General features: G+C 32.8%; 1 protein-coding gene across 1 annotated transcript in view; it reads left to right on the forward strand.

The window, feature by feature from the left end:
* The window catches only part of Xpd (general transcription and DNA repair factor IIH helicase subunit Xpd), a 29860-nt gene that overhangs the window by 1425 nt on the left and 2896 nt on the right, over positions 1 to 25539 (forward strand). The window contains exons 2-21 of the mRNA XM_080152882.1: positions 808 to 880; positions 2946 to 3036; positions 4515 to 4587; positions 7063 to 7125; positions 7537 to 7604; positions 7989 to 8040; positions 9333 to 9439; positions 10190 to 10347; positions 10516 to 10585; positions 11040 to 11195; positions 11599 to 11719; positions 13645 to 13789; positions 14248 to 14358; positions 14799 to 14944; positions 15183 to 15282; positions 15818 to 15891; positions 20345 to 20437; positions 21191 to 21354; positions 23732 to 23903; positions 25108 to 25199. Of these exons, the coding sequence (XP_080009008.1) occupies positions 808 to 880; positions 2946 to 3036; positions 4515 to 4587; positions 7063 to 7125; positions 7537 to 7604; positions 7989 to 8040; positions 9333 to 9439; positions 10190 to 10347; positions 10516 to 10585; positions 11040 to 11195; positions 11599 to 11719; positions 13645 to 13789; positions 14248 to 14358; positions 14799 to 14944; positions 15183 to 15282; positions 15818 to 15891; positions 20345 to 20437; positions 21191 to 21354; positions 23732 to 23903; positions 25108 to 25199 (2129 nt within the window). The remainder of the gene's footprint in view (positions 1 to 807; positions 881 to 2945; positions 3037 to 4514; positions 4588 to 7062; positions 7126 to 7536; positions 7605 to 7988; positions 8041 to 9332; positions 9440 to 10189; positions 10348 to 10515; positions 10586 to 11039; positions 11196 to 11598; positions 11720 to 13644; positions 13790 to 14247; positions 14359 to 14798; positions 14945 to 15182; positions 15283 to 15817; positions 15892 to 20344; positions 20438 to 21190; positions 21355 to 23731; positions 23904 to 25107; positions 25200 to 25539) is intronic.

A 25539-nucleotide genomic window follows, 5' to 3' on the forward strand; every position in this document is an offset into this window, starting at 1 on the left:
TGATGAGCTAACGCTCGATCATTTAATACCTTGGGATTTAAATATCCATTTATGCTAAATTTTGTTTGCTTAAATAACTCATTTGCTCTCATCTGTGCCTAGTCCCCTTTAGAATTTGTGTCTATGTATAGTTGCATTTTGGCTATAAAGGTAGTAAGCTTAGAAAAAGTGGTTGATTTTATTCACCATTAAGGTAATATATCCACGAGACTAAAGCACCATTTGATAAAAAATATATTTTACCCAGAAATATACGAATATAGAATATTTTTTTCTAATAAAAATTAAATTCTAATAAACAATTAGAATAATTGGCTTATAATGAGTTATCAGAAAAAACAAGGATGACAACATCCCTTAATAAGCGAAGCTCATAAATCGATCACCTAACATAACAAGATCAGATGCATGGACAATAGAACAATTACAAATGATTTTTGCATTGAAGTCGGATCTCATCAGGGAGGGAGGGGACATTGGACTGAAATTTACACTGATGCCTAAACTTTTATAACCACTGTACATATCTTATTTGTTTCAAAAACTTTCCTTATGATTGGTTGGTTCCAAACTAGTAGTTTCCAAATCTTTCAACCAATAATTTTAATCTTGTTTACCTTCATTGGGAGATAAATATCAATTTAACGTCTATTGTCTTATCCTTTAAAATCCCTGGTTGTCATTCAATATATTGTTCGGACTAAAGGACAGGCATTAATTGTAAAGTATTTACTTATACCGCCTCTAATAGCTTCTAATAATTGAAAATTAAGATGTGACGTTCTAAATGTTTCTACGTGTTTATATCAGTTTTCCTACATGTTGGAATTAAAGCGTGGTTTGGATGCTAAGGGTCATATTATGCTAGAGATGCCTTCAGGTATATTTAGTAAAGTTTTTTTTGTTTATAATATGTGATTAAACCTGGCTTGGATAATACGATAGGACATATCAATTGGATTTCTTCAGGCATATTTAGTAGTTTTCCTACATGTTAGGGTTAAAGCGTGGCTTAGATGCTAAAGGACATATCATGCTAGAGATGCCTTCAGGTATATTCAGTACAGTTTTCTTGAAAGGGTTTAAACCAGAGTTGAATGCTAAAGGCCATATGCTAAAGATACCATCAGGTATATTTAGTAAAGTTAAATACATGCTAGAGTTTAAGTGTGGCTTTAATGCTAAAGGTCATATCATGCTTGAGATGACTTCAGGTATATTTAAACCCCGAACAAACATATTATGCAAATCTGAATTTTCAAAATAGCAGCTTTATTATTCATTTAGGATGATTTTACAATAAATATGAAATGTAGATGCCTCTTTTGGTTACAAAATTCCACTGTTATTTTTTAATTAATCAGCACCAATAAAGCACAAGATCTCAAAAACAGCATTTGGGGGAAATACTGGTGAACAAACATATTATGCAAATCCAAAACAAAGCAAAAAAAAAGGTTTTTTGGCACTTTTCTCCTCTTTTAAAAATTGATTATGATAAAATAATAATTTTTTAAGGGATTTATGCATTAATTATTATGAAATATAGTATAAGGTAGAAATTAATGGTTTTTCTAAATAAGAAATGTTTGAAAAAAATAAATTCGATCCCTATCACTTTAGAGGACAGCTGCTGATCCCCAGTCATATGGATGCACCTAAATACATGTTAAAGATAAAAATTACCCTGAAAATTATACAAAAATGTTTTTTGGTGTGTTGAAAAAATCTATTTTAAAATCTTGATTTTGAGGATGATGACCTTTAAGATGCCCCTATTAGTGTTAATGGTGAGCCAAATATTATCAAAGTGCATGTCCATGATGACAACTTATATATTAAACTATGATCCAATTTTTGTAGTTATAGCATCCTCCAGCCCAGCATTATTAAAAAAGAAAAGAATTGCAATTTTATTTACTTCAATTCATAAGGTGAATACTGTAGTTTTTAGAAGATGGTTATATTTCTTGTTGGAAGGCTCCATTGGAGGCTGCTATGACTACAAAAAATGGTACATAGGTTAATAGACAAGTTGTTGTAATGGGCATGTACTTAGATAACATTTGGCTCACCATCACAACCAACAGGAGCATCTGAAAACTCACTCATGCTCAAAATCAAGATTTTAAAATAGATTTTTTCAGCACACCAAAAAACATTTTTGTATACTTTTCAGGTTAATTTTTATCTTTAACATGTATTTAGGTTCATCCATAAGACTGGGGGTCAGCAGCTGTCCTCTAAAGTGATAGGGATCGAATTTATTTTTTTCAAACATTTCTTATTTAGAAAAACCATTAATTTCTACCTTATACTATATTTCATAATAATTAATGCATAAATCCCTTAAAAAATTATTATTTTATCATAATTAATCTTTAAAAGAGGAGAAAAGTGCCTAAAAAACCGTTTTTTTGCTTTGTTTTGGATTTGCATAATATGTTTGTTCACCAGTATTTCCCCCAAATGCTGTTTTTGAGATCTTGTGCTTTATTGGTGCTGATTAATTAAAAAATAGCAGTGGAATTTTGTAACCAAAAGAGGCATCTACATTTCATATTTATTGTAAAATCATCCTAAATGAATATTAAAGCTGCTATTTTGAAAATTCAGATTTGCATAATATGTTTGTTCGGGGTTTAGTAAAGTTTTCTTAAAATATGGGTTAAAGAGTGGACGGGATGCTAAAGGTCATATTATGCCAGAGATTCCTTCAGATATATTTAGTAAACTTTTAATTATATCCGTTTTATTTTGTACTTTTTGCAATTTTAACACTAAATGAAATTACATTTGTTTTCAATATCAAAATTTTAATTTATATTAAGACTAAAGCAGCTTAAAAAAATTCGTAGTTTTTCAGCCTTTAAAAAACAAGAATTAAATCGTTAACAAAAGATAATATTTTAAAACAGCTACAAGAAAACCTGATTATTGTTTAGGAACTGGAAAAACCGTATCTTTGTTAGCCCTGATCATTGCCTACCTACACAATAAACCAGTGGAACTTACTAAACTTATCTACTGCTCCAGGTACAATAATACAGGGGTGTATATTAGGGCGGGTTCATATCGGATTTAGACAAAGAGTGGATATGCAACAGATAAAATCAATCTTTAAAACATTTCTGACCGAAAAAGAATTTTAAAAATTGAGTTTTAGAAAGCGAACACTAAAAAATATAATTGATTACTTATTAATATGCAAAGACGACATTCAAAAAAAATTTTTGAATCAGAACTTTGGCTTCATGGTGCTCCCTGGAAAGGCCTTGAGGAGCTGAATCAGGAACTTTTGTCCGTTTCAAAATATCTCTTTCCTAGCCTTAGAAATCACAAAAAAAACATTTTTAAAGGTTTATTGAGAATTGTCCAATTTGCAGAGATTTTTTCGATTTTGTCAGGCTAGGAACGAGATTTTTTAAAACGGTCAAAAGTTCCTGATTCTACTCCTCAATGCCTTTCCTGGGAGCACCATGAAGCCATAGTTCTGATTCAATAAATTTTTGACTCCCATTTACAAATAGCTCTACAATTGAATGTCTGGTTGTCAGCGGTTTTAAGACTTAGGATAAATTTTAAATCATCCAGAGTTGTATTATGCTCATACAAATCATTTGCAGATCAACGCTTTGGCCTCAGAAAAAAAATGTCCAAAATCGACCCACCCTAGTGTATATTCTGCACAAGATTCATTTTTTTTCCCTGCTGCAAATTTTTTTATTTTTTCCCCTCCTAGTTTTTACCAGCTAGGAAGAGGAAAAATGGAAAAATATTTTCAGAATTTTTATTTTATTCACATTATACCCCCTCCCACATATTCTTTTAGTTTTTTTTCACCATGAAAAATGGAAAAAAATGTTGTCAGTTCTCTTTATTTTTACCTTTTTTTCCCCCAACCACATATTTCAAATTTGCAGAATAAACCCCTATATATTAATCATTGTGCCCTCTTTCACATATGTATCTTATTATTAATTCAACAAAATTGCGACATTTTTTAAGATGAATTAAGGTGTACAAACGAGGAGGTTAACTTTCGATAGTTGCTAAGGTTTTCACACATTTGCAAAGGGAAAACAAAGTGTTATGGTCAGTTTAGAAATTGTCCGTCCGAAAATATTAAGTAAAAAGATACACATAGCAACTCACTGATTGGAAGTTCATTCAGAAAAGAAGAAGTATAACAGAAAAGAAAAATCCAAAATTTTGAAGCCTTACATTAAAAAGTAAAATGATCAATACATAGTACAATTTTTGTAATGGAAATCAGAAACAAAATACAATATAGGGTTCGGCAAACGCATAATCTCTAAGCAGCAGCTGTTATAAAAGTAGATGATCGTGGTTAAACTTTAAAAAATTGCAGAAACTGCTACTAAGTTAACAATCTATTGCCTATTTGTGATATTTCTTTAGCAGCCGCAGTCCAGTCATTTTTTTCAGAAATTCTAATCCGTGTCAACTTTAAAATTACTTTTTTGTTAGTTGAACAAAAAATCATATTTTAGAACAATACCCGAGTTGGAGAAAGTTCTGGAGGAGTTAAGAAAGCTACTTGCTTTTTACAAGAAAGAAGTTCAGGTGAGTTCAATGGTGGAGGGAAGGGGTTGTAGGGCCTTTTTCTGTTGGTTTATCTTCTCATTTTCCTTTGCTTATAATTTACCATTTCCCTAAATTTTCATTTGACATTTTTCAATAAAATAAAAGTGTCTACCTAGTGAAAATATAAGGGAAATTTTTATGAAAAAAAAGTTTGTCTTTAAAGCAACTGCCATGCCAAGTTTCAGTGCTGTAACTCAGTCTTTTTCCGGATAAGTTCTTTTGAACATCCGGCCGCCACCCTCCTTTTAAGTTTTATTTTGTATCTTAAAGCAATACTAATAAATCATGGAAATGTTCAATTTGTTCATACCTGCGTATTTCTTTCAATACTTCCTTAAAGTTTGTTTTTTCATTAAAAGTTAATTATCAAAAATTTTCCATATAACAAAGCATTACATTTTTCGCTTAATAAAGTGTGTTACTTTATTTTATGTTTTATTATTATTTGGCAACAACTTGGTCAAAAATGCTCACAAATCAGACCTTTTTCGACCAAAGATACTCAAATGGTTCCTTTACAAGCCCAATCAATCAGTTTTAAGATATCTTTATATTTCAAGAAAAATTTTGAAAATACTAAAAAACAGCAAATTTGGGTGTTACCTTTAATATGCACAGATACTATAAAATCAACATAAAAAATACTTATTTTTACTTTTCTGTCATTTTTAAAGAAGTTTGATTCTGAAGGACGCTCTTACTGGTTGTGATGATGACCCAGATCATATCCAAGTACATGAGCATTATGACAACTCATTTATTGAACTATGGTCCAATTTTTGTATTTGAAGCAGCCTCCAATTAAAAGTTGTAACAAGAAATATAAACATCTTTTAAAAACTACTATATTTACCTTATAAATTGGAGAATTTCAAAACTATGATTGTATGTTTTGGGATTTCTCTTGATTGGAGAAAGCTACAAATACAAAAATCGGACCATAATTTAATAGATAAGTTGTCATAATGCTCATGTATTTGGATACCATCTGGGTCATCATCACCAACAGCAAGGGCGTCTTTAAGATCATCATCCCCAAAATTCAGATTTAGATTATCATTTTTTTACCACATTAAACAAAATTTTGTTTTACTTTTTGGGCTAATTATTATTGCTAACAAGTATTAAACTACATCCTGTCAACTGGAGGTTGGCAGCTGTCCTCTGAAGTGATAGAGGTCGAATTTCTTATTTTCCAAAATTTTCTTTCTTTGAAATACATTAATTACTGTCCAATATTATGTTTCAGTATAATCAATGCATAAATCCTTTCAAGAATAGCCAATTGAACAGATTCAAACTATAAATATGAGAGAAAAGTAAAAATAAGTATTTTTTCTGTTGATTTTATGGTATCTGTGCATACAAAAGGTAACACCCAAATTTGCCGTTTTTTAGTATTTTCATAAATTTTCCTTGAAATATAAAGATATCTTAAAACTGATTGATTGGGCTTGTAAAGGAACCATTTGAGCATCTTCATTCGAAAAAGGTCTGATTTGTGAGCATTTTTGACCAAGTTGTGGCCAAATAATAATAAAACATAAAAAAAGGTAACACACTTTAGGTTAATTAAAATCTAAGACAGTACTTACTAAATAATGTATTGTTTTAATTAGATTAAAAAGATATTATGTAACTATTTAGTAAAATTATTGCACAATTTTAATTAATAATTGCGCTTATATTAAGTTTTGATAACTTTTGTTTATCATAATTTTCATTTTCTCAGCTGCTATGTGTGATAAGCGTCTTTAGATGGATTCTCATAATCAGCGTTTCGAAGCCGTTTTATTTTGGTGTGGCTCCGGCTCCGCGGAGCCGTATCTGGAAATACGGCTCCGGCTCCAACCTAAAATCAAGAAAAACTCGACATATTATATATTTTTTCCCCATAAAAAAAAAAAAATTTTTATTTTTGACTTTTGAAGGTTTTAAAAGTTTAATTTTTGATAAAAATGGACTTGAAAAACTTAAAAAGGGCATTTGCACATGACAAAACAGAGTTACCAATTATGATTTATAAAAAATCTCTTTATTTATCTAGTCCGGAGCCGGAGCCGTTATTTTACGAAAATTATGTCTCCGGCTCCAGCAAAATATTGCGGCTCCGGCTCCGAAACACTGCTCATAATCATTAGGCATAATTAGGCTCTAAATAGCTTTCTGCTTCTTTACTTTGATGCACTTCATGTGCTTCTTTGTGTGTGGGTGTGTGTTTGTGTGTGGGTGTGTGTTTGTGTGTGGTCGTGTGTGTGTGTGTGGGTGTGGTCGTGTGTGTGTGTGGGTGTGGTCGTGTGTGGGTGTGTGTTTTTATGTGGTCGTGTGTGTGTGTTTGTGTGTGTGTGTGGGTGTGTGTCACAATGTAACACAAGTGAGATACTGTATTATTGATATTGTTGTGACAAATATGGACATTATTGTCCTGGTTTTATTTTATAATTATATTTTTAGGAAGAAGTAAATTTTGTTGGGTTGGCCCTGAGCTCAAGAAAAAATCTTTGTATTCATCCAGAAGTAAGTTATTTCCTTCAAGATAACATGTATTACAAAAAAATACAGCCATTAAAATTAAAACACAAAATTAGCCAAACTTTGAAGAAAAAATTAAAACTATTTATATTTTTCAGTATAGCTAAGAATCGGTTCTAATCCAACGGATATTAATCGGTTCGCAGCCATACTGGAATAGTTATCTCTCGCATCGTATTATAAACACCTTTCCGCAGATAATAAGATTAAACCAGATTTTTTAGCACCGAGATGCCGAAGGCACTGGCTAAAATAACTGGTTTTATTCTTTTATATTCGTAGAAAACTGGATAAAATACGATGCTAAGCATAATTTTTCGGTATGGCTAAAAACCGAACTAATTGATATTAATCGTTTTTGCAGCCATACTTGAAAATATATTACTTTTATTATAGGTCAGTGAGGAAAGAGACGGAAAGGTAGTTGATGCTAGATGTCACGCCCTTACTGCACCTCATGTCAGGTGAGGTTAGATATATAGATATCCAGCAGAGACAGATCGATAGCCAGCAAAAATAATAATAGAAGATTAAATAGTTAGTTGCGAAGAGTATATCTTTATTCTTAATAATAGTTGTAAAGAGTATATCTTTATTCTTTATATAAGTTGCAAAGAGTATATCTTTATTCTTTATATAAGTTGCAAAGAGTATATCTTTATTCTTTATATAAGTTGCAAAGAGTATATTTTTATTCTTTATATAAGTTGCAAAGAGTATATATTTTTATTCCTAATAAAAGTTGCCAAGAGTATATCTTCATTCTTAATTAAAGTTACAAGGAGTATATCTTTATACTTTTTCTAAGTTGCAAGGAGTATATCATGTTTACATAATTGAAATTTTAGGGAGAAACACAGTGACGATAGTAATATTCCTGTTTGCTCTTTCTATGAACAGGTAAATACAGGGATAGGATAATGGACAATAATATTAATATTTCTGTTTAGTCATAAAATTTTGGGGTTGAAAAAATGGCTGAAGATCAAGTTTTGCGTCCTTTTCTTTCCTGGGTTAATTTTTGTTTCCATAGAAATCATAAAGTGTTTAGTTGCTATATACAACATATTTCATTTTCAAAACGTCCTTTTATATTTTAAGCGAATTATTCCACAAATGAGTAATATCAGTCTGTCTGTAACGGTTACGGTTTTTTATATGGGAATTATTATACCATTTCACTCTTCATCTTTCTGTTTTTTTTCTTTTTCGTGCATAGTCCCCTTTTATGATTTTATCCAATTTAGTGAAGTTTGTCCTTTTATCTTATAATATACATTTCACCTTCTATCATGTTTTATTAACTTAAATTATTTATACTATTAGCTTTGCCGCCCGTGGACATTATTGCCCTATTTTTATTTAGAATTGATTCATAACTACTATAGGTAGAATCAGTATAACACTTAACGGACTTGTTTTAAAGCAAAACTTTAAAACTTCATTTATATGAATTGAAGTAGAAAAACACTTTCCAATACTTGTAAGAGAAGCTTTTTGGGGTTCTGTTTACTTAAAAGTTGAAAGAAAAGTTTCCTTTGATATCATATTTAATAGGTACAACATTGTATTCTAATACAGTTGAAGGGAAGGTGATTAACAGGTTTCATGAATCTTTAAAAAAAATATATATTTCTCAATTATTGTTTTTTAACGTAAGTCGGCCGTGTAAAGATGTATCGCGCATTTTCTTAATAAAAAGTAAAGTTCCTTGGAAATATTTTATGAGTTTTGTGTTATTAAGTTCCTGTCTGTATACATATTATTTTATCATTACGAACAGCTTCGTTCCTACCCTCTAGGGGCTTTGCCCCATGAGGTAATAAATAAAAAAATAAATAAAAAATTGGGGCCCCCACTATTTTTTATTTTTTCGAGAAAAAAATGTTTTTTTTTGGGGGGGGTGGGGTATCCCACCCCCCAAGAAAATAGCCTAAAACGACCACAGGACCAGTAGGTATATTCCCTGAAGAGTAGAATCCGATCGGTTCATTGGTTACCGAGATCTTAAGGGACAGACGGACGGACAGACAGACATCGTTCTACTTTGTATTATAGATTATATTTATATATTTCTTTTAGTTTGATAATGTTCATAAATACAGAAAAAGTCAAAGAAAGGCGCACCAATAATAGTAATAGCTCATTTATTGCTGTCTACTTTGGTTTCTGTTAATAACTTCTAATTCAAGTTTGATGCAAATGGTCGTGACCAAATGCTACCCAACGGAGTTTATAACCTGGATGATCTCAAGTCCTACTGTTCAGAAAAGAACTGGTGTCCATATTTTTTTGCCAGGTAAAAAAATCGTTTGTAAATCAAAATATCAAAATTTGGGTATAGTCCTTTTTGTGACAATGCCTCTTATGGGCCGTATCTTCGTATTTTCACAGTAGATTTTTTCCTATTTCTAGTCCCTACGGGGGGCTCTAACTCTATGGACAATTACCTAACCTAAAATAACCTATCAAAAGCTACTAAGAAAAAACGACGAAACGCACCTTAAGTGGCGTTGTCACGCAAGGGACTATACCCGTAAATTTTTTTCAGCAAACCTTTTTTCCGTTTAAAAAGTGGCTGTTAAGAATCAAACCAAACTATTTAGTGTTTTTCCTACTCTAGTACATAGGTGAACTTTTAAAAATTAGCAAAAATAAGAAAAGTTGATGCTTGATGAGTTTTAAATCCCCACATCTCTTGATTATCATTCACCTTTGGATTTATATTTTAAAACTAAAGCGGATCTTGGACAAGATAGGTGGTTTAGAATTTCTTGGATTTTACAAAAAACTGGTTGGTAGATTCTTACAATTTTTAATATTTTTTATACAGTTTTTAGGTAAGGTTAGGCTAGGCAGGGGGCCGAGCGCTGCGGCCATGATCATTATTATCAGTTAAGGCTATTTTCCATAAGATGCTATTTTGTCAGAGGCTAATTTTTTCTTGAGGCTATTTTGTCCTGATGCTATTTTGTCCTAGGCTATTAAGTCCGAGGATTTTTTGTCCAAGATCCGATAAAGCCAAATGTGTACTGTTCCTTTTATTTAGGTGGGCAATTCAGCAGGCCAATATAGTAGTATACTCCTACCATTACCTCCTGGACCCCAAGATTGCGGACATAGTCAGCAAGGAGATGCCCCGCAATGCCGTGGTCGTATTCGACGAGGCTCACAACATTGACAACATCTGTATTGACAGCATGAGCGTTAGGGATGGATATAATGAAAATAAAGAATAAATATAGAAATATTTTGTGCTGTTTTAATAGCTTTATTTCCTTACCTAACAATCTTGCACTTTTAAATTTTGCTGTTCATGCCATTAAAATTTTATTTACGAGAACTTCTTTCTAGTTTCATTATATCCAATATGCCTTAGGATCACGAGAAAGTTAATTGACCGCTGCATGACCTCTGTACAGACACTAGAGTCAGAACTTGATAGGTAACAGGTTTAATTGACCGCTGCAGGACATCTATACAGAGTCATAACTTGACAGGTAACAGGTTTAATCGACCGCAACATGACCTCTAAGTACAGGCATTAGAGTCAGAACTTGACAGTTAATAGTTTTAATTGAACGCTGCATGACCTATGTACAGACACTATAGTCAGAACTTGACAGGTAATAGGTTTAATTGACCGCTTCATGACCTCTATAATGACACTAGAGTCAGAACTTGACAGGTAACAGGTTTAATTGACCTCTGTATGACCTATGTACAGACACTAGAGTCAGAACTTGACAAATAAAAGGTTCAATTGATCTCCTAAGTATATGTCACTTATTGTGATTTATATACATTAGGTGTTTCAAATTCAGTAAAGAGTAATTGCTCCTGTTTCAAGACATCCTTAACACACTTACAGCTCAGGCTCAAGCTAATACAATTTTTAGGTTAAAGAATGAGAACTCGTCAAAGCTGGAGGGTGAATATCAATCCCTTGTAGAGGGGTTACGCCAGGCACAGGAAAGGAGGGAAACAGAACAGATCCTGGCAAATCCTGTTCTACCTGAACACGTACTACATGAAGCTGTTCCTGGATCTATAAGGTAAGTCTATATTTGTTAAATTCAGGGTGGGAGGGGACAATAGATTGTAAATTGCATTAGTATTCAAAGTCTTCTCTAACAACGTTATCTTATTTGTGGGTTTAAAAACTTTGAGTTGTTTGGTTCCAAACTTTTTTACCGATAATTTTAATCTGTAGGTATAATACACTTTACATAAATGATGAGGGGTAATTTTGTTGTATCATAACTGAGGGTGCTTATAAATTTTTCGTCCATTATATTAACCCTCTGATCCCTAAATGATATTCATTTAACGGGAAAGGAATCCACATTGTGAAAATCTTGCAGAAGCTCAAAAAGGGTAATTTTGTTGTATCATAATTTAGGGCTCATAATCTTATCCCTTGTAATTCTGATTAATACCTACCTTTTAATTTTGTAGGAAAGGAGCCCACTTTGTAAAATTCCTGCAGAGGTTGATAGAATACATGAAAGTAAGGTTACGAGTCCAGCATGTTGTACAAGAAAGTCCTGCGGGGTTTCTGTCCGATATTTATAATAAGGTAAGTAGTTAGCTATCTAAATCTTTATATTAAAGTAACATGATGTTTGTCTTTGTGTACCGAAGGATCTCGCTGAACAGCTGAACCGCTATAGTTGACCTTTACAATAAGTCTTCTCATAGGTCGTTGGAAAATTTATAACGAGTACCACCATCCTCAAAAATGTCCAACTGGTTTTCTATCTGTTTATAAAACATAATAAGAAATGATTGAAGTCTTAAATTTGTCATTTCCAGTAGTTTTAGCGCATTAAACACAAATCAATTTGGTTTTTGTAGGGTAGGGCATACTGACATACCATAATTGTGATGTAGCTTTGCGGTAGTAAGTTAAATTAGTGGAAAGACGTTTTGATAAAGTAGTAAGATTTTTTTTGTCTGAAGTTAAATATCTCGGAGATGTAAAGGTCCACATCTGTTGTTCATTTTTGGGAAGCTTTATGAATGTTTCTTGTGGTTTTATGCTATTTTATCGACTACCAACGCTCTCTCTAGGGTCGAAGCAACTAGTACAGAAATATTATATTAACTGGTATGAAATTGAAAAGTCCTAAAACGTTGTTCACAGTTTTAATTGTTTTCTATAATCTAATTTTGTTTTTGTATTTGTTTAAAGAATTGTTTTCATCTTTTATTATGCACAAAAGCGCCACTTAAACAACAAAGTAAATTAGAAAGAAAGATAGGAAAATATTGTTCTATGTTGTTATTATTAATTTATTAGGCTTCCTAAAGAGAAATTTTGGTAGCAAAGCTAATAAATATTTTATTTATTGTCTCATCTCTGTCAGTCGTTAATGCAATCTATGGTATATTATTTTATTAATGAATTTTGCCTTCACAAGAGGGATGATACATTGGATGTTAGATTGCTATACATCTCAATTGAGGATTAAAATTATTGGTTGAAACCTTAGGACACTATTAGTTTTTATCTTACCAATCAAAATTCAGTAAATGTACCCATAATTTTTGAGTCAACGAATAAAATAACGTGTTCAGTTCATAAAACTTTAAGTACCAGTGTGATTTACAGCCCTATGGACGAAAAAATGCTATACATAGCCATTGATGATAAACAAAATTACCTATTATGTTTATGAAAATTATTTGTTAAAAGTTTCCACTAGGTACTATGTAGTTTGGAACCAATCAATCACAATTTAATAATTCCCTCCCTCCTTGAGTATTATTACAATATGTTTTAAAACCTGTATTTCTATTTGACGTAGTCGTCCTTGATTTTAAAAAAAGCATTAGGTCTTTATTGTGAATTCAAGATTATTTGTCTTCCATGGTTTCTCAATTCTGAAGAATGTATTTTTATATGATTTTATAATATTATCTTTTATAGCAACAACTTTGGGGTTTTTATTTTCTTTTCAATCTTTTTGTTCAGCTTAAAACATTACATATTATTCTTCTATAGAGTTTATCTAAGTAATTTTCTATTTATTAAATGGGTTCTTTTTGGCTAATGTACAACATTTTGAGAGAAAAATTATTTAATTCTGTATCTAGGTATGGCTTTAATTTTTTTTCATTGTTTGCATTGCATAATCTTCTCTTTTTGATTGCTTCTTTAACCAGCTAAAACCAATTTGATGGTTTAATTATTAATAAGTCCCTGCAACCTTAGCCTATAGGGGATTTGCAAGGTGTGGGGGGCATAAGCAAACCCTACACTCAATGTTACTCTAGTTTTTAAATTAAATGGTGGGGGAGTATTTTTTATACGGGCAATTTATCCTGGGGAGTTTGAAGGGACCAACCCCAAGTAGTTAAAAAACTTCCCTGGCACTATAAGAAGCTTCACTGAACGGAGAGCCATATCAGTTCAGCAGTAACCGATATCACGCACTACACACTGACTGATATATATCCTGTTACTTTTATACAAGGATAAATAAAACCCTAATATTTTAGGTTTGTATAGACAGAAAACCTCTGAGATTTTGTTCCGAGAGGTTAGCTTCTCTGCTACGAACTCTAGAGCTATCCCACACAGCTGATTTCTCACCACTCACAGCTATCACTCATTTTGCTACTTTGGTAGCTACTTACACCAAAGGTAAAGCTAGGATAGGTATATGAAAAAAAAAAATGATCTCCTCATAGTTTTTGTTTTATTAGCATTGCTACTCTATAATAAATCATGAATTCAGTTCAAAGGTCTGTTTTCTTGCAATCTGTACACGTCCAGATTACAATACCAGTAAAGAAAATGATATAGCTAGAGGTTATAACTTGCAAGATATTTTTATATCCTTAGAAAAAAAGTAACATGATGTCTATCTGACTGTGTGTAGCGAAGTATCTTACTAACCTCTGAAATATATGGGTCTTCTTTGCAGTGATGCTTCCCCCCTTCCACCATAATGCATTAAAATTTTATTCTTAAACAAAAATCTGAAGTACAGGGTCGAAATTCGATAAGCCTTTCTCTCAAGTTCCTCTAGAAATTGCTAATTTATTTTTTAATTCCTTACTACTTTAATTGACATCGATGATATAATTACTTTAATTTAGGGTTCACCATCATCATAGAGCCTAGCGAGGACAAAGTTGTGGCTGGATCCTACAATCCTATCCTGCATCTGTCCTGTTTAGACGCCAGTATTGCTATTAAACCAGTATTTGGTAAGATAAGTGTCTTACTAGTCCTCATGTCCGTTTGTAATGCTTTTAAGGAGTTTTTTTTTTCTCTAGTACTTTGAGAGATAGACTGCGGTTTTTTTGCAATGATTTCAATTTCCAACACCAATGAGCTTCTATCCCAGATTATAACTTTTTTTCACCGCTGACCGTATATATCAGAATATGATTTTCTTGTCTGCTAATTAAGATAGACATTTGATTTTTGTTGTAAAAGTGCATCCTCTCGTTAAATTGTTTTGTATGTTGCAATTGCTATTTGATTTTTAAGAAAAAATAGTGATAAAGTTTATTAGTCATGATTTATCGGAACGTTAATTATCTTCTACTTTATTAGTTTGTCCGTCTGTTTTCTCATTTTATTTAAAAGGAATAATTTAGATGATTAAATTTAGTACTTCTCATCATGTACTTTTTATATTTAGAAAGATTCCAAAGTGTTGTACTAACCAGTGGTACAATCTCCCCACTGGACATGTACCCCAAGATGATGGACTTCCATCCTGTGGTCATGGCGAGCTTCACCATGACTCTCGCCAGACAATGCATCTTGCCAATGATTGTTGCTAAGGTAAGAATGAAAATGGTATTGATGCAGCATAATTTAGGATGAAAAAGGTAGATAAACCTTATACATGCCTAGCCGCTTGTGAACTGAATTATGTGATTGATTGATTTATTATCAATAGTTTCTCAGTGTTTAAATAGATGGTTGAGATGACTTATGTTAAAATTCGTACCTTTTGCTGTTTGACATTCATACTAAGTTAAGGGAAATGTTGTTCTATTAAATTTTAATATTACTCTAGGGTAATGATCAAGTTGCACTGACCTCCAAATTCGAGGCCAGAGATGATACGGCTGTGATAAGAAACTATGGCAATCTTCTCGCTGAAATGGTTTCCATTGGTGAGTAACTTGATTCTTTAAATATTTCTTTATTTTTTTGGTTCCTACTCTACATATGATTTTCAAAATATTCCTTATACTAAAGTAACGGGATGTCTGTTTGTCTGTGTGTATGTTTGTATCGAAGGATCTCGCTAACCGCTGAACCAATCGGGTTCTCCTAACAGGGCTTCTCATAGGTCCCGGGAAGGTTTATATATATTTTGGGGGAGGGTACCACCACCCTCCCAAGAGAAATCACAAAAAAATCGAAAAAAAATTACGTTTCTCGTTTTTACGAAGAGAGTTCAACGCAACACAGACATATTTTAAATATAAAAAAAAAACATTTAAAGTGCCACTAGAGGCCTCTAGGGGCGTAGCCGCTAGTATGTAGATATTTTAAGGACTTTAAAAATTTACTTGATTAATTTTGTCAAAAGTAAATCAGCGTTATCTCTAGTTTAGTCCCTACAAATAAGTACAGACAAACAGACCTTCACCTATGATATTTAAAATATCTTATCTCGTTATAAACCTTTTTATTTATATTAAGTACCTGACGGAGTAGTGTGCTTTTTTACCTCATACTTGTACATGGAGAGTGTCGTAGCTGCGTGGTATGAACAGGTAAAATTTATTATTATTAAGAACTTACAGACAAAGGTTCTTTCAATTCACTGGCCTTTTCTTGTTGAAACTATCTCTTAAGGATAACTAATGAAAAAGCTTATATTATATATATGCTTTTATATGCAATATTTTGTTAATTAAACATTACAATTAGAAGATTAGTTAAAGTGTCCTTTTTATTAAAATATACAATACTAACGGCTTCGTCTCTTGGGGCCTCAAGGATCATTTGTGTTGGGGGGAGAGGAAGTCCCCCCCCCCCCCATAATATTTTCAATTTTATTTTTTATATTGAAAGAGTAAAAACAAAATTTTGTAAGTATCATTTTTTTCTTGGCGATTTCTATTGGGAGGGTGTAAGTATCCTTCCTCAAAATAGTTATAACACTTCCAGGATCTAATATAAGCTACATTGTAAAGAAGAGCCATATCGGTTCAGCGGTTAGCAAGATCCTTCGGTACAGACAGACAGACATCTTGTTAATTTTACATTAGGATTGATGCTTATTTTTAAATATTTACATTTAAGAGGGGGGGGCATAATGACATAAGCTCTTAAACCGTGAGCAAAATGGTCTAAATATTGAGCTAGACCCTTCAAACTTGGTATATAAGCCTAGTCCTATAGGTATTACATCTAAATGGCAAAAAAATCCAAAAATTTTTATTTTTAGGTTAGGTTAGGTAAGAAAAACCCTGCGGAAATGGGGTTTTTAGGCTTTTTTTGGTCTATTTTGATGTAGAAACTTGCCTTAAATTGTTTTTTCTTAGGGTTTTAACTTAAATACACTTTATCTATTCATATGGACATTATTTAAGATGATTCAGCAAGTCGGGGACCACCCCAGGGGGCTAGGTGATCCCGCAGGGGTTAAGTTCATTTTTCCCAATATATTTGTTGTGATACATCAAATCATAGGTTTTTTTGGTCAAAGAACTCAAATTCAGAGCTAAAATAAGCATTAGACTAATCTGAAGCTAGCCCCAGCGGGCTAGGTTGGTGGCCCACAGGGGTTAAGTGCATTTTTTCTAATATATATCTTGTTATATATCAAACTATAGGTTTTTTAGGTCAAGAAACTCAAATTCTGAGCGAAAATTAGCATTAGACTGACCTGAAGCTAACCCCCCCGGGATAGGTTGGTTTTCTGCAAGGCTTAAGAACATTTACCTAACCTAACCTAGAAACTTACTTATATTTTTACAGGTTTTTTTCTTGAATAAACTGTGTCTATTAATGAAGACTTTATTTAAGATGATCCAGCAAGTCGGGGACCGACCCCAGCGGGCTAGGTGGGTGGCCCGCAGGGGTTAAGTGCATTTTCCCCAATATATATGATGTGATACATCAAATGATATGTTTTTAAGGTCAAAGAACTCAAATTCAGAGCTAAAATAAGCATTAGAATAATCTGAAGCTAACCCCAGCGGGCTAGCTGGGTTGCCCACAGGGCTTAAGTGCATTTTACCTAAGCTAACCTAGAAACTTACATTTGATATTTATTATTTTTTTTAGGTTTTTTTTCTAGAATAAACTGTCCATTCATGAGGACCTTATTTCAGATGATTCAGCAAGTCGAAGACCGACCCCAGCGGGCTAGGTGGGTGGCCTGCAGGGGTCAAGTGCATTTTCCCCAATATATATGTTGTGATATATCCAATTATAGGTTTTTTAGGTCAAAGAACTCAAATTCAGAGCTGAAATAAGCATTAGACCAATCTGAAGCTAACCCCAGCGGGCTAGATAGGTAGCCCACAGGGCTTAAGTGCATTTTACCTAACCTAACCTAGAAACTTACATTTGATATTCATGAGGACCTTATTTCAGATGATCCAGCAAGTCGAAGACCGACCCAGCGGGCTAGGTGGGTGTCCCTCAGGGGTTAAATGCATTTTTTTAAAAGTATGTGTTGTCATACATCCAACTATAGGTTTTTAAGGTCAAGAAACTCAAATTTACAGCTAATAAAAGCATCAGACTAATCTGAAGCTAGCCCCAGCGGGCTAGGTGGGTTGCAAGTCTTAAGTGCATTTTACCTAACCTAACCTAGAACCTTACTGGGTTTTTTTCTGGAATAAACTGTGTCTATTTATTAGAACATTATTTAAGATTTAAGACCCCAGCAGGCTAGGTGCGTGGCCCGCATGGGTTAAGTGCATTTTTAGTTGTCATACATAAAATTATAGGTTTTTTAGGTCCAGAAATTCAAAGGGGTAGTTTCACGAAATGCATTTGAACTTAATTTAGTGAACTGCATATTTTTTCCTGGTTAATTGGTTAAACTACATTTATATGGCATATATTTGAAAGAATTTCAATTTTGATAGTATAATGTTAGCAGTGGAAGAATTTAAAATGCTAATAGGATACAATTTTTTAATTAATTGTATACCACATACCACGAAAAAACTAGCATCAGGTTGCTATTGTGTTTTTTTTAGCTCCAAATTGACTTAAAAAACCTATAGTTTGATGTATAACAACACATAATTTGGAAAATTTACCCCTGCAGGCCACCCACCTAATCCGCGGGGGTTAGCCTTAGGTCAGTCTAATGCTTAAAATAGCTCTGAATTTGAGTTTCTTGACATTAAAAACCTATAATTTGATGTATGACAACACATACTTTAGAAAAAATGCACTATACCCCTGTGGGCCACCCACCTAGCCCGCTGGGGTCGGTCCCTAACTTGCTGGATTATCTAAAATAATGTCCTCATTAATAGACACAATTTATTCAAGGAAAAAACCAAAAAGAATAAGTAAGTTTCTAGGTTAGGTTAGGTAAAATGCACATAAGCCCTGTGGAAAATCTACCTAGCCCGCAGGGGTTAGCTTCAGGTAAGTCTTATGCCAATTTTAGCTCTGAATTTGAGTTTCTTGACCTTAAAGACCTTTATTTTGATATATAACAAGATCTATATTATAAATAATGCATTTAACCCCTGTGGGCCACCAACCTAGCCCGCTGGGGCTAGTTTCAGATTAGTCTTATGCTAATTCTAGCTCTGAATTTGAATTAACTGACCTAAAAAACTTGTATTGCAACATATTTATTGGGAAAAATGCACTTAACCCCTGCGGGCCACCCACCTAGCCCGCTGGGGTCAGTCCCCGACTTGCTGGATCATCTTAAATAAAGTCCTCATTAATAACCACAGTTTATTCAAGAAAAAAACCTGTGAAAATATAAGTAAGTTTCTAGGTTAGGTTAGGTAAATGCTCTTAAGCCCTGCAGAAAACCAACCTAGCCCGGGGAGGTAAGCTTCAGGCTAGTCTAATGCTAATTTTTGCTCAGAATTTGAGTTTCTTGACCTAAAAAAACTTATAGTTTGATATATAACAAGATATATATTAGAAAAAATGCACTTAACCCCTGTGGGCCACCAACCTAGCCCGCTGGGGCTAGCTTCAGATTAGTCTAATGCTTATTTTAGCTCTGAATTTGAGTTCCTTGACCTAAAAAACCTATAATTTGATGTATCACAACAAATATATTGGGAAAAATGAACCTAACCCCTGCGGGCCACCCACCTAGCCCCCTGGGGTCGTTCTCCGACATGCTGAATCATCTTAAATAATGTCCATATGAATAGATACAGTGTATTTAAGTTAAAACCCTAAGAAAAAACAATTTAAGGCAAGTTTCCACATCAAAATAGACCAAAAAAGCCTAAAAACCCCATTTCTGCAGGGTTTTTCTTACCTAACCTAACCTAAAAATAAAAAATGTTGGATTTTTTTGCCATTTAGATGTAATACCTATAGGACTAAGCTTATTCACCAAGTTTGAAGGGTCTAGCTCAATATTTAGACCATTTTGCTCACGGTTTAAGAGCTTATGTCATTACGCCCCCCCCCCTTTATTATATAAATAGATATAAACAAATTCTAATACATAATAACAATCTAAAGTTTGAGTAAAGTTTTGTTTTTCAATGAACAAAAATAGATTTTTTCGTAAAAGTTTACCATTTCATAAGAGACAAGTTCAAGAACAAGTTATCTAATATTGATCAGACGTGGATTTTAGTTAGAGATAAATGATTTTCTCGTATTCTTTTGAATCCGGTGATAAGAACCGGTTCTCATCCATACAAAAAAACTATGTCTAGCATCGTATTATATCCGCGGAAAGCTGTTTATAATACGATGCTATAAATAATTATACTGTTGCTGGCTTGATATTATTTGTAGCAAAGTCGCTATATTGTTAGGTTCTGTCGTTTCGTATATAATCGAAAGGAGAGTTTCAAAGAGAAATAGTACCTAGATTATGTCAAAGTTAAAGTTTTGGCACTTTTATTGGTTAATTCCAAACTACTAGTGTCCAAACTTTTCAACCGAAAATGTGAATCTACAGAAGGGTTATCTAGTTTACAATGGGAATTTATATCATCTTATCGTCCATTGTCAAAATTAGACTTAATGGTTCTTGTTTTTGTTTAGGAAATCATTGATCAAATACAAAGGCATAAGCTGTTATTTATTGAGACACAGGATGCGGCAGAAACCAGTTTGGCCCTACTTAATTATATCAAGGTAAAATTTTACCTGCTTAAGTTATTGCTATCATTGGCTTTGCCTCCAGCGTTATTCTCTCTTTTTGTTTGAGTTGGAGGTGGGAATTTTTACACTATTCTAAAATCTAGATTGACCTTGCTTTACAACAATGAGGTTTAACGAAAATTAATCGTATAAAAACTGGTATTTATTTTATGTTTTATGAATTCATTTGTATATAAACAAAGATGACAACTGATTTAAAATCTTAATACAAAAATTTGTGCTGTCAAATTTTTTTACATCCTAATATTAAATCACTATTATGCATATCATGTTGATATTTAAATGAGCTTTTATTTTTAGAAACAAACATTTACAATAATATTTTTCAAATATTTCTCATTAATATGTTTAGTTTCTATTATTTTATTTTCCCTTCTATTATTAGAATTTTTCTAAGTACAAACATTTTTGCTCATTTATTCCTTAAATTCATGAGCACTGGCCCATTCCCCCTTAGTTTTTAGATAAATTGAAAAAAAGATGGGATTTTTTTTGTATGCCTAACTTCTGCGGAGCCTAAACTTGCAGTGCCCTAACCCAGCGGGGTAACTCACTACCTAGTGCAACCTATCCTAACCTGGCCCAATGTAATAAGCAAACAAGCGAAAGGCTACCCCCCCCCCCCATTCCCTCACCCCTTGTTTTCAATATGTTGTAAAATTCGGGGGGGGGGGGAGATTCAGTGCCCAAGAGGGTACTTTGTATAATAGCGAACTCAACTTTTAGGCCTGTGAAAACGGACGTGGGGCCGTCCTGCTATCAGTTGCCAGGGGGAAGGTCAGTGAAGGTGTTGACTTCGATCATCATTTGGGACGTGCTGTTCTCATGTTTGGAATACCATATGTATACACACAGTCAAGAATACTGAAGGCTAGACTTGAATACCTTAGGTATTATCATTATTATGTTTGGAATACCATATGTATACACACAGTCAAGAATACTGAAGGCTAGACTTGAATACCTTAGGTATTATCATTATTATGTTTGGAATACCATATGTATACACACAGTCAAGAATACTGAAGGCTAGACTTGAATACCTTAGGTATTATCATTATTATTATGTTTGGAATACCATATGAATACACACAGGCAAGAATACTGAAGGCTAGACTTGAATACCTTAGGTATTATCATTATTATGTTTGGAATACCATATGTATACACACAGTCAAGAATACTGAAGGCTAGACTTGAATACCTTTGGTATTATCATAATTATTATGTTTGGAATATCTATTTATTTAAACATACAGTATATAATTCTGAAGGCTAGACTAGGTATTCATGCTTGTCCGTGGCTCAACGAAACATGCTAGACAAACACAGGGAGTAAGGGAGGGGACAATGGATCGAATATTCAATTTTTAGGAGTCTCAGACTTTGGGGACTGGCTTAAAGGGAACATGCAAGAATTTAGCAGTTTCTAACCAATCTTGGGGACCAATTATGAATGACGTCACGCAAAATCATGCATAATCTCGCGGCAAACTAGCGCGTCAACAAAAAGATAAACAATAACAAGCAGACAGAATATTTTGATTTTGAAAATTATTTTGTAAATTGAATCATTACATTTTTTAAAAGCGAAGCTTTTATATAATTATTAAAAGCGAAGCTTTTCTATAATTAGGGTCGGTCCGTCCGTCCGTAACGGATAGCTTTTTTCGTTAATTTAGATATGTTAGAATTGTCCTATCGATTTCAAATTTTGCATGGTGATTCTTTTAGTAGTTAGGTACGATTTAGAAAGCGTAGCAACTCTATAATCATTACGAAAATGTCCGTGCGTCCATTTTAAACATATTGATTTTTTTACTTTTTTAAATAGCCTTTTTCGTTAATTTAGGCATGTTAGAATTGTCCTTTCGATTTAAAATTTTGCATGGTGATTCCTGTAATAGTTAGGTACAATTTAGAAAGCGTAGCAACTCTATAATCATTACCAAAATGTTCGTAAGTCCATTTTAAACATGTTGATTTTTTTACATTTTTAACAACAAATTTGTATGTGACCTAATAATCCGATTGGTCTGATTTTTGGTATACTGATTCCTAGGACAACAAAGTACAATATTATAAGCGAAGCAACTCTATAATCAATTCTTAAAAATGTAAATATGTCCATAATCATTATCATGTATAAAGCAGTTTTTCAACAAATTTACTTACAAGTTTGCTTTGACTCTTATACATTCGCATTCTGATTATTCAGTTCTGACATTATACAAGTGTTAATGTCCGTTTGTCCTCCCATTTCAGAGCTTCGCTTTTATGGATGTTGTCATCCTTGTTATATCTAATACTTGTTTAATGTTAATTCATTCCGATTAGTGCGTTGTAGAAAGAAATTATATTAAGATTATTAGTTATTATGAGCAAAGCCTTCCTATAATTAGGTCCCGCACATTTGTACGTCCGTAACGGTTAGCTCTTTTCGTTACTTTAGACATGTTAGATGTTTCTTATTGATTTAATGTAAAGGCAAAAGTTTTTTGTCTTTAGCTTAATATTTCTGTAATTAATGATCCGAATAATTTCAAAATTTTAGGGAAAATTCACGAAGTCCTGAGTTGTTCAAGGTTTGTTTATCATTAAATATCAAGATGGTGTTATTTTATTTTCCTGTCCTGGATGCTAGGAGCGCAGCTACCAGTTATCCTAAGATATGTTACTTAAACCTTAAGATATTTAAAATTAAGACGTACTTATGTTCTCAACTATTTAATTATGTAGTGTGAAATTTTGACGCAAGGTATCTCATTTTTATTTCGTTAAATTAAATAACTTGAGTTAAAAGTTCTGTAGGAAGGTAATTGTTTTTGTAAGTTTTGTAATTTAATTATTTAAAGGCTTTTTCATGTCTAAGCTTTTTAATAAATACAATAAAAAAAATTTGGGTAAAAGAAGTTGTAAAAGTAAAATGGTATGTTTCCTTAATTTTCCGAAGGTTAAATAATAACAATTATGGAAATGAATTGTAAACAAGTGTTTTGATCTCTAGAATCAAAGGCTTGTAGTAAAGCATCAGTTTAAGGATGGTGCATTTCGAATTAAAAACAATTCAAAAAGTCAAAAATTTCCACTAAAGATTGCTATATTGCAAATACTTGTTTAATCTGGAAATATCTAGGTTTTCAACCTTAAAGGGTCACAACTATAAAATTGAATTAACTGCCCATTGTCCCCTCCCTTACTCCCTGAGACAAACATATTTTTAACAATTTTAGATATGACGCACACCTGAATTGTATATTTTTACAGGGACCAGTTCCAAATCCGCGAAAACGATTTCCTGACCTTTGACGCAATGCGTCATGCCGCCCAGTGCCTGGGGCGTGTACTCAGAGGGAAGACAGACTACGGCATCATGATCCTTGCGGATAAAAGATTTGCCAGGAATGATAAGCGTGGCAAACTCCCAAAATGGATTCAGGTAAGATTTGTGTTACATGCGAAGAAGCTCTACAAATCATGTATTTGTCGGTTTAACCGGTTCAGGGCCATACTGAATAGCTTTTGTGTCGTAATTTATTGCAGACAATTTTCTGCAAATAAAAACATTAAATCAATATCAGTTTAGTTGGCCTTTGGGCCATCTAAACTAGAATTAATTTTCATTTACTATCTGCGGAAAGCTGTTTATAATACGATGCGTTAAATAACCACACCCTGCCTTAACCAACTAAAGGATAGCTTCTCTGTATACAATAACTTGGACTAGGGGTTTGTTCAAAAAACGCAGGTTTAAGTTTATATTTTCACTTTAAAGAGTTCTTTTTGAAGTAATAGAAAATTAGCTCCATGTATTATCATACAGTATTCAACTAACCTGTAAATTATATTTTAGCCAAATAGATAAAGTATATCTAGTTTGTCAAATAGGTCCTATAATCTATAAAAATTCTGTAAGACAAACACATGTGTTTATTTTTTGTTATGTATGATCAATTTAAGTAATACAGAAAAGAAATTTGAACAATTTGATTTTAAGAAGGCTTACTTTATCATTTAAAATACAACTATTCATATTTGACTTTTGTTTTGACTATATGTTTTGTTATATGCTTTACTTTAAATAAGGGAAGATATGAAAAAATCTATATCTTCCATGCAAAAATCTGTACACACATCAACCAATAAAATAGCCAGATTTCTCCTCCACAGTTATCCTATTGGCTGATTTAGAGAATGTTTTTCTAGATTATCTCTATTTGTAGCACATACATAATACGTAAAGAATTATATACCCTAATGTTTGAGATTAAAAAGAAAACAATTAAACACACGACAAGTTAACCAAATTTGAGTCAAATCACAACTGCTTCATTGATTTCACTTTAATAAGTTTTTATTTGTGTTACAAAAGTATTCTATCAAGCACAACTTACAGAAACGCATCTTATCTTCCTGTATTAAGAGTAGAATTACCTTGTATATTCAGTGAATTTGGTGTTTTTCACCTTAAATCTTAAAAATGAAATATCTGTCAAGATGGAGCAGCTAGGATTTCATTCTCAATGGATTCTACTTGGCTCTTGGTCCTATTTGAACGCTGCATTGTCCGTTTTGATGGTAATTTTTTTCTCTCCTTTAAATGGTTAAGGCAGGGTGTGTAACCATTACTATGTTTTTGTCAGGAGCATTTGAAAGACTCAATGTGTAACTTGTCAACGGAGGAAGCCTGTCAAATATCTAAGAAATGGCTCAAGATTATGGCACAACCATTTACCAGGAATTTATCCACAATTTTTTTCAATTTTAAACCCATCAAAATTTAAGTTTGGCTTTACGGATAGAATGAATTTAATTAGTTCAAGAACTTTCGTTGGCTCATTGGTGGTATTTTATTATATATAGAAATGCTTTGCTTTTGTTTATATAGCAGGGGGTTAGGGAGCATTGAACTAAAAATGCTAATTGTACCAAAAGTTTTATAACTACCACGTTATCTAGGTAGTTAGCTCGAAAACTTTTTATTGAATTTGTTGGTTCAACTTTTAAACCAATAATATTTATCTACAGAAGAAATGATTTTGTTTATCATAATCGGGAACGTATATAATAAAATT

Source organism: Acartia tonsa, chromosome 3, assembly GCF_053477335.1.
Source record: "Acartia tonsa isolate MP-2025a chromosome 3, ASM5347733v1, whole genome shotgun sequence".
NCBI lineage: Eukaryota > Metazoa > Arthropoda > Copepoda > Calanoida > Acartiidae > Acartia > Acartia tonsa.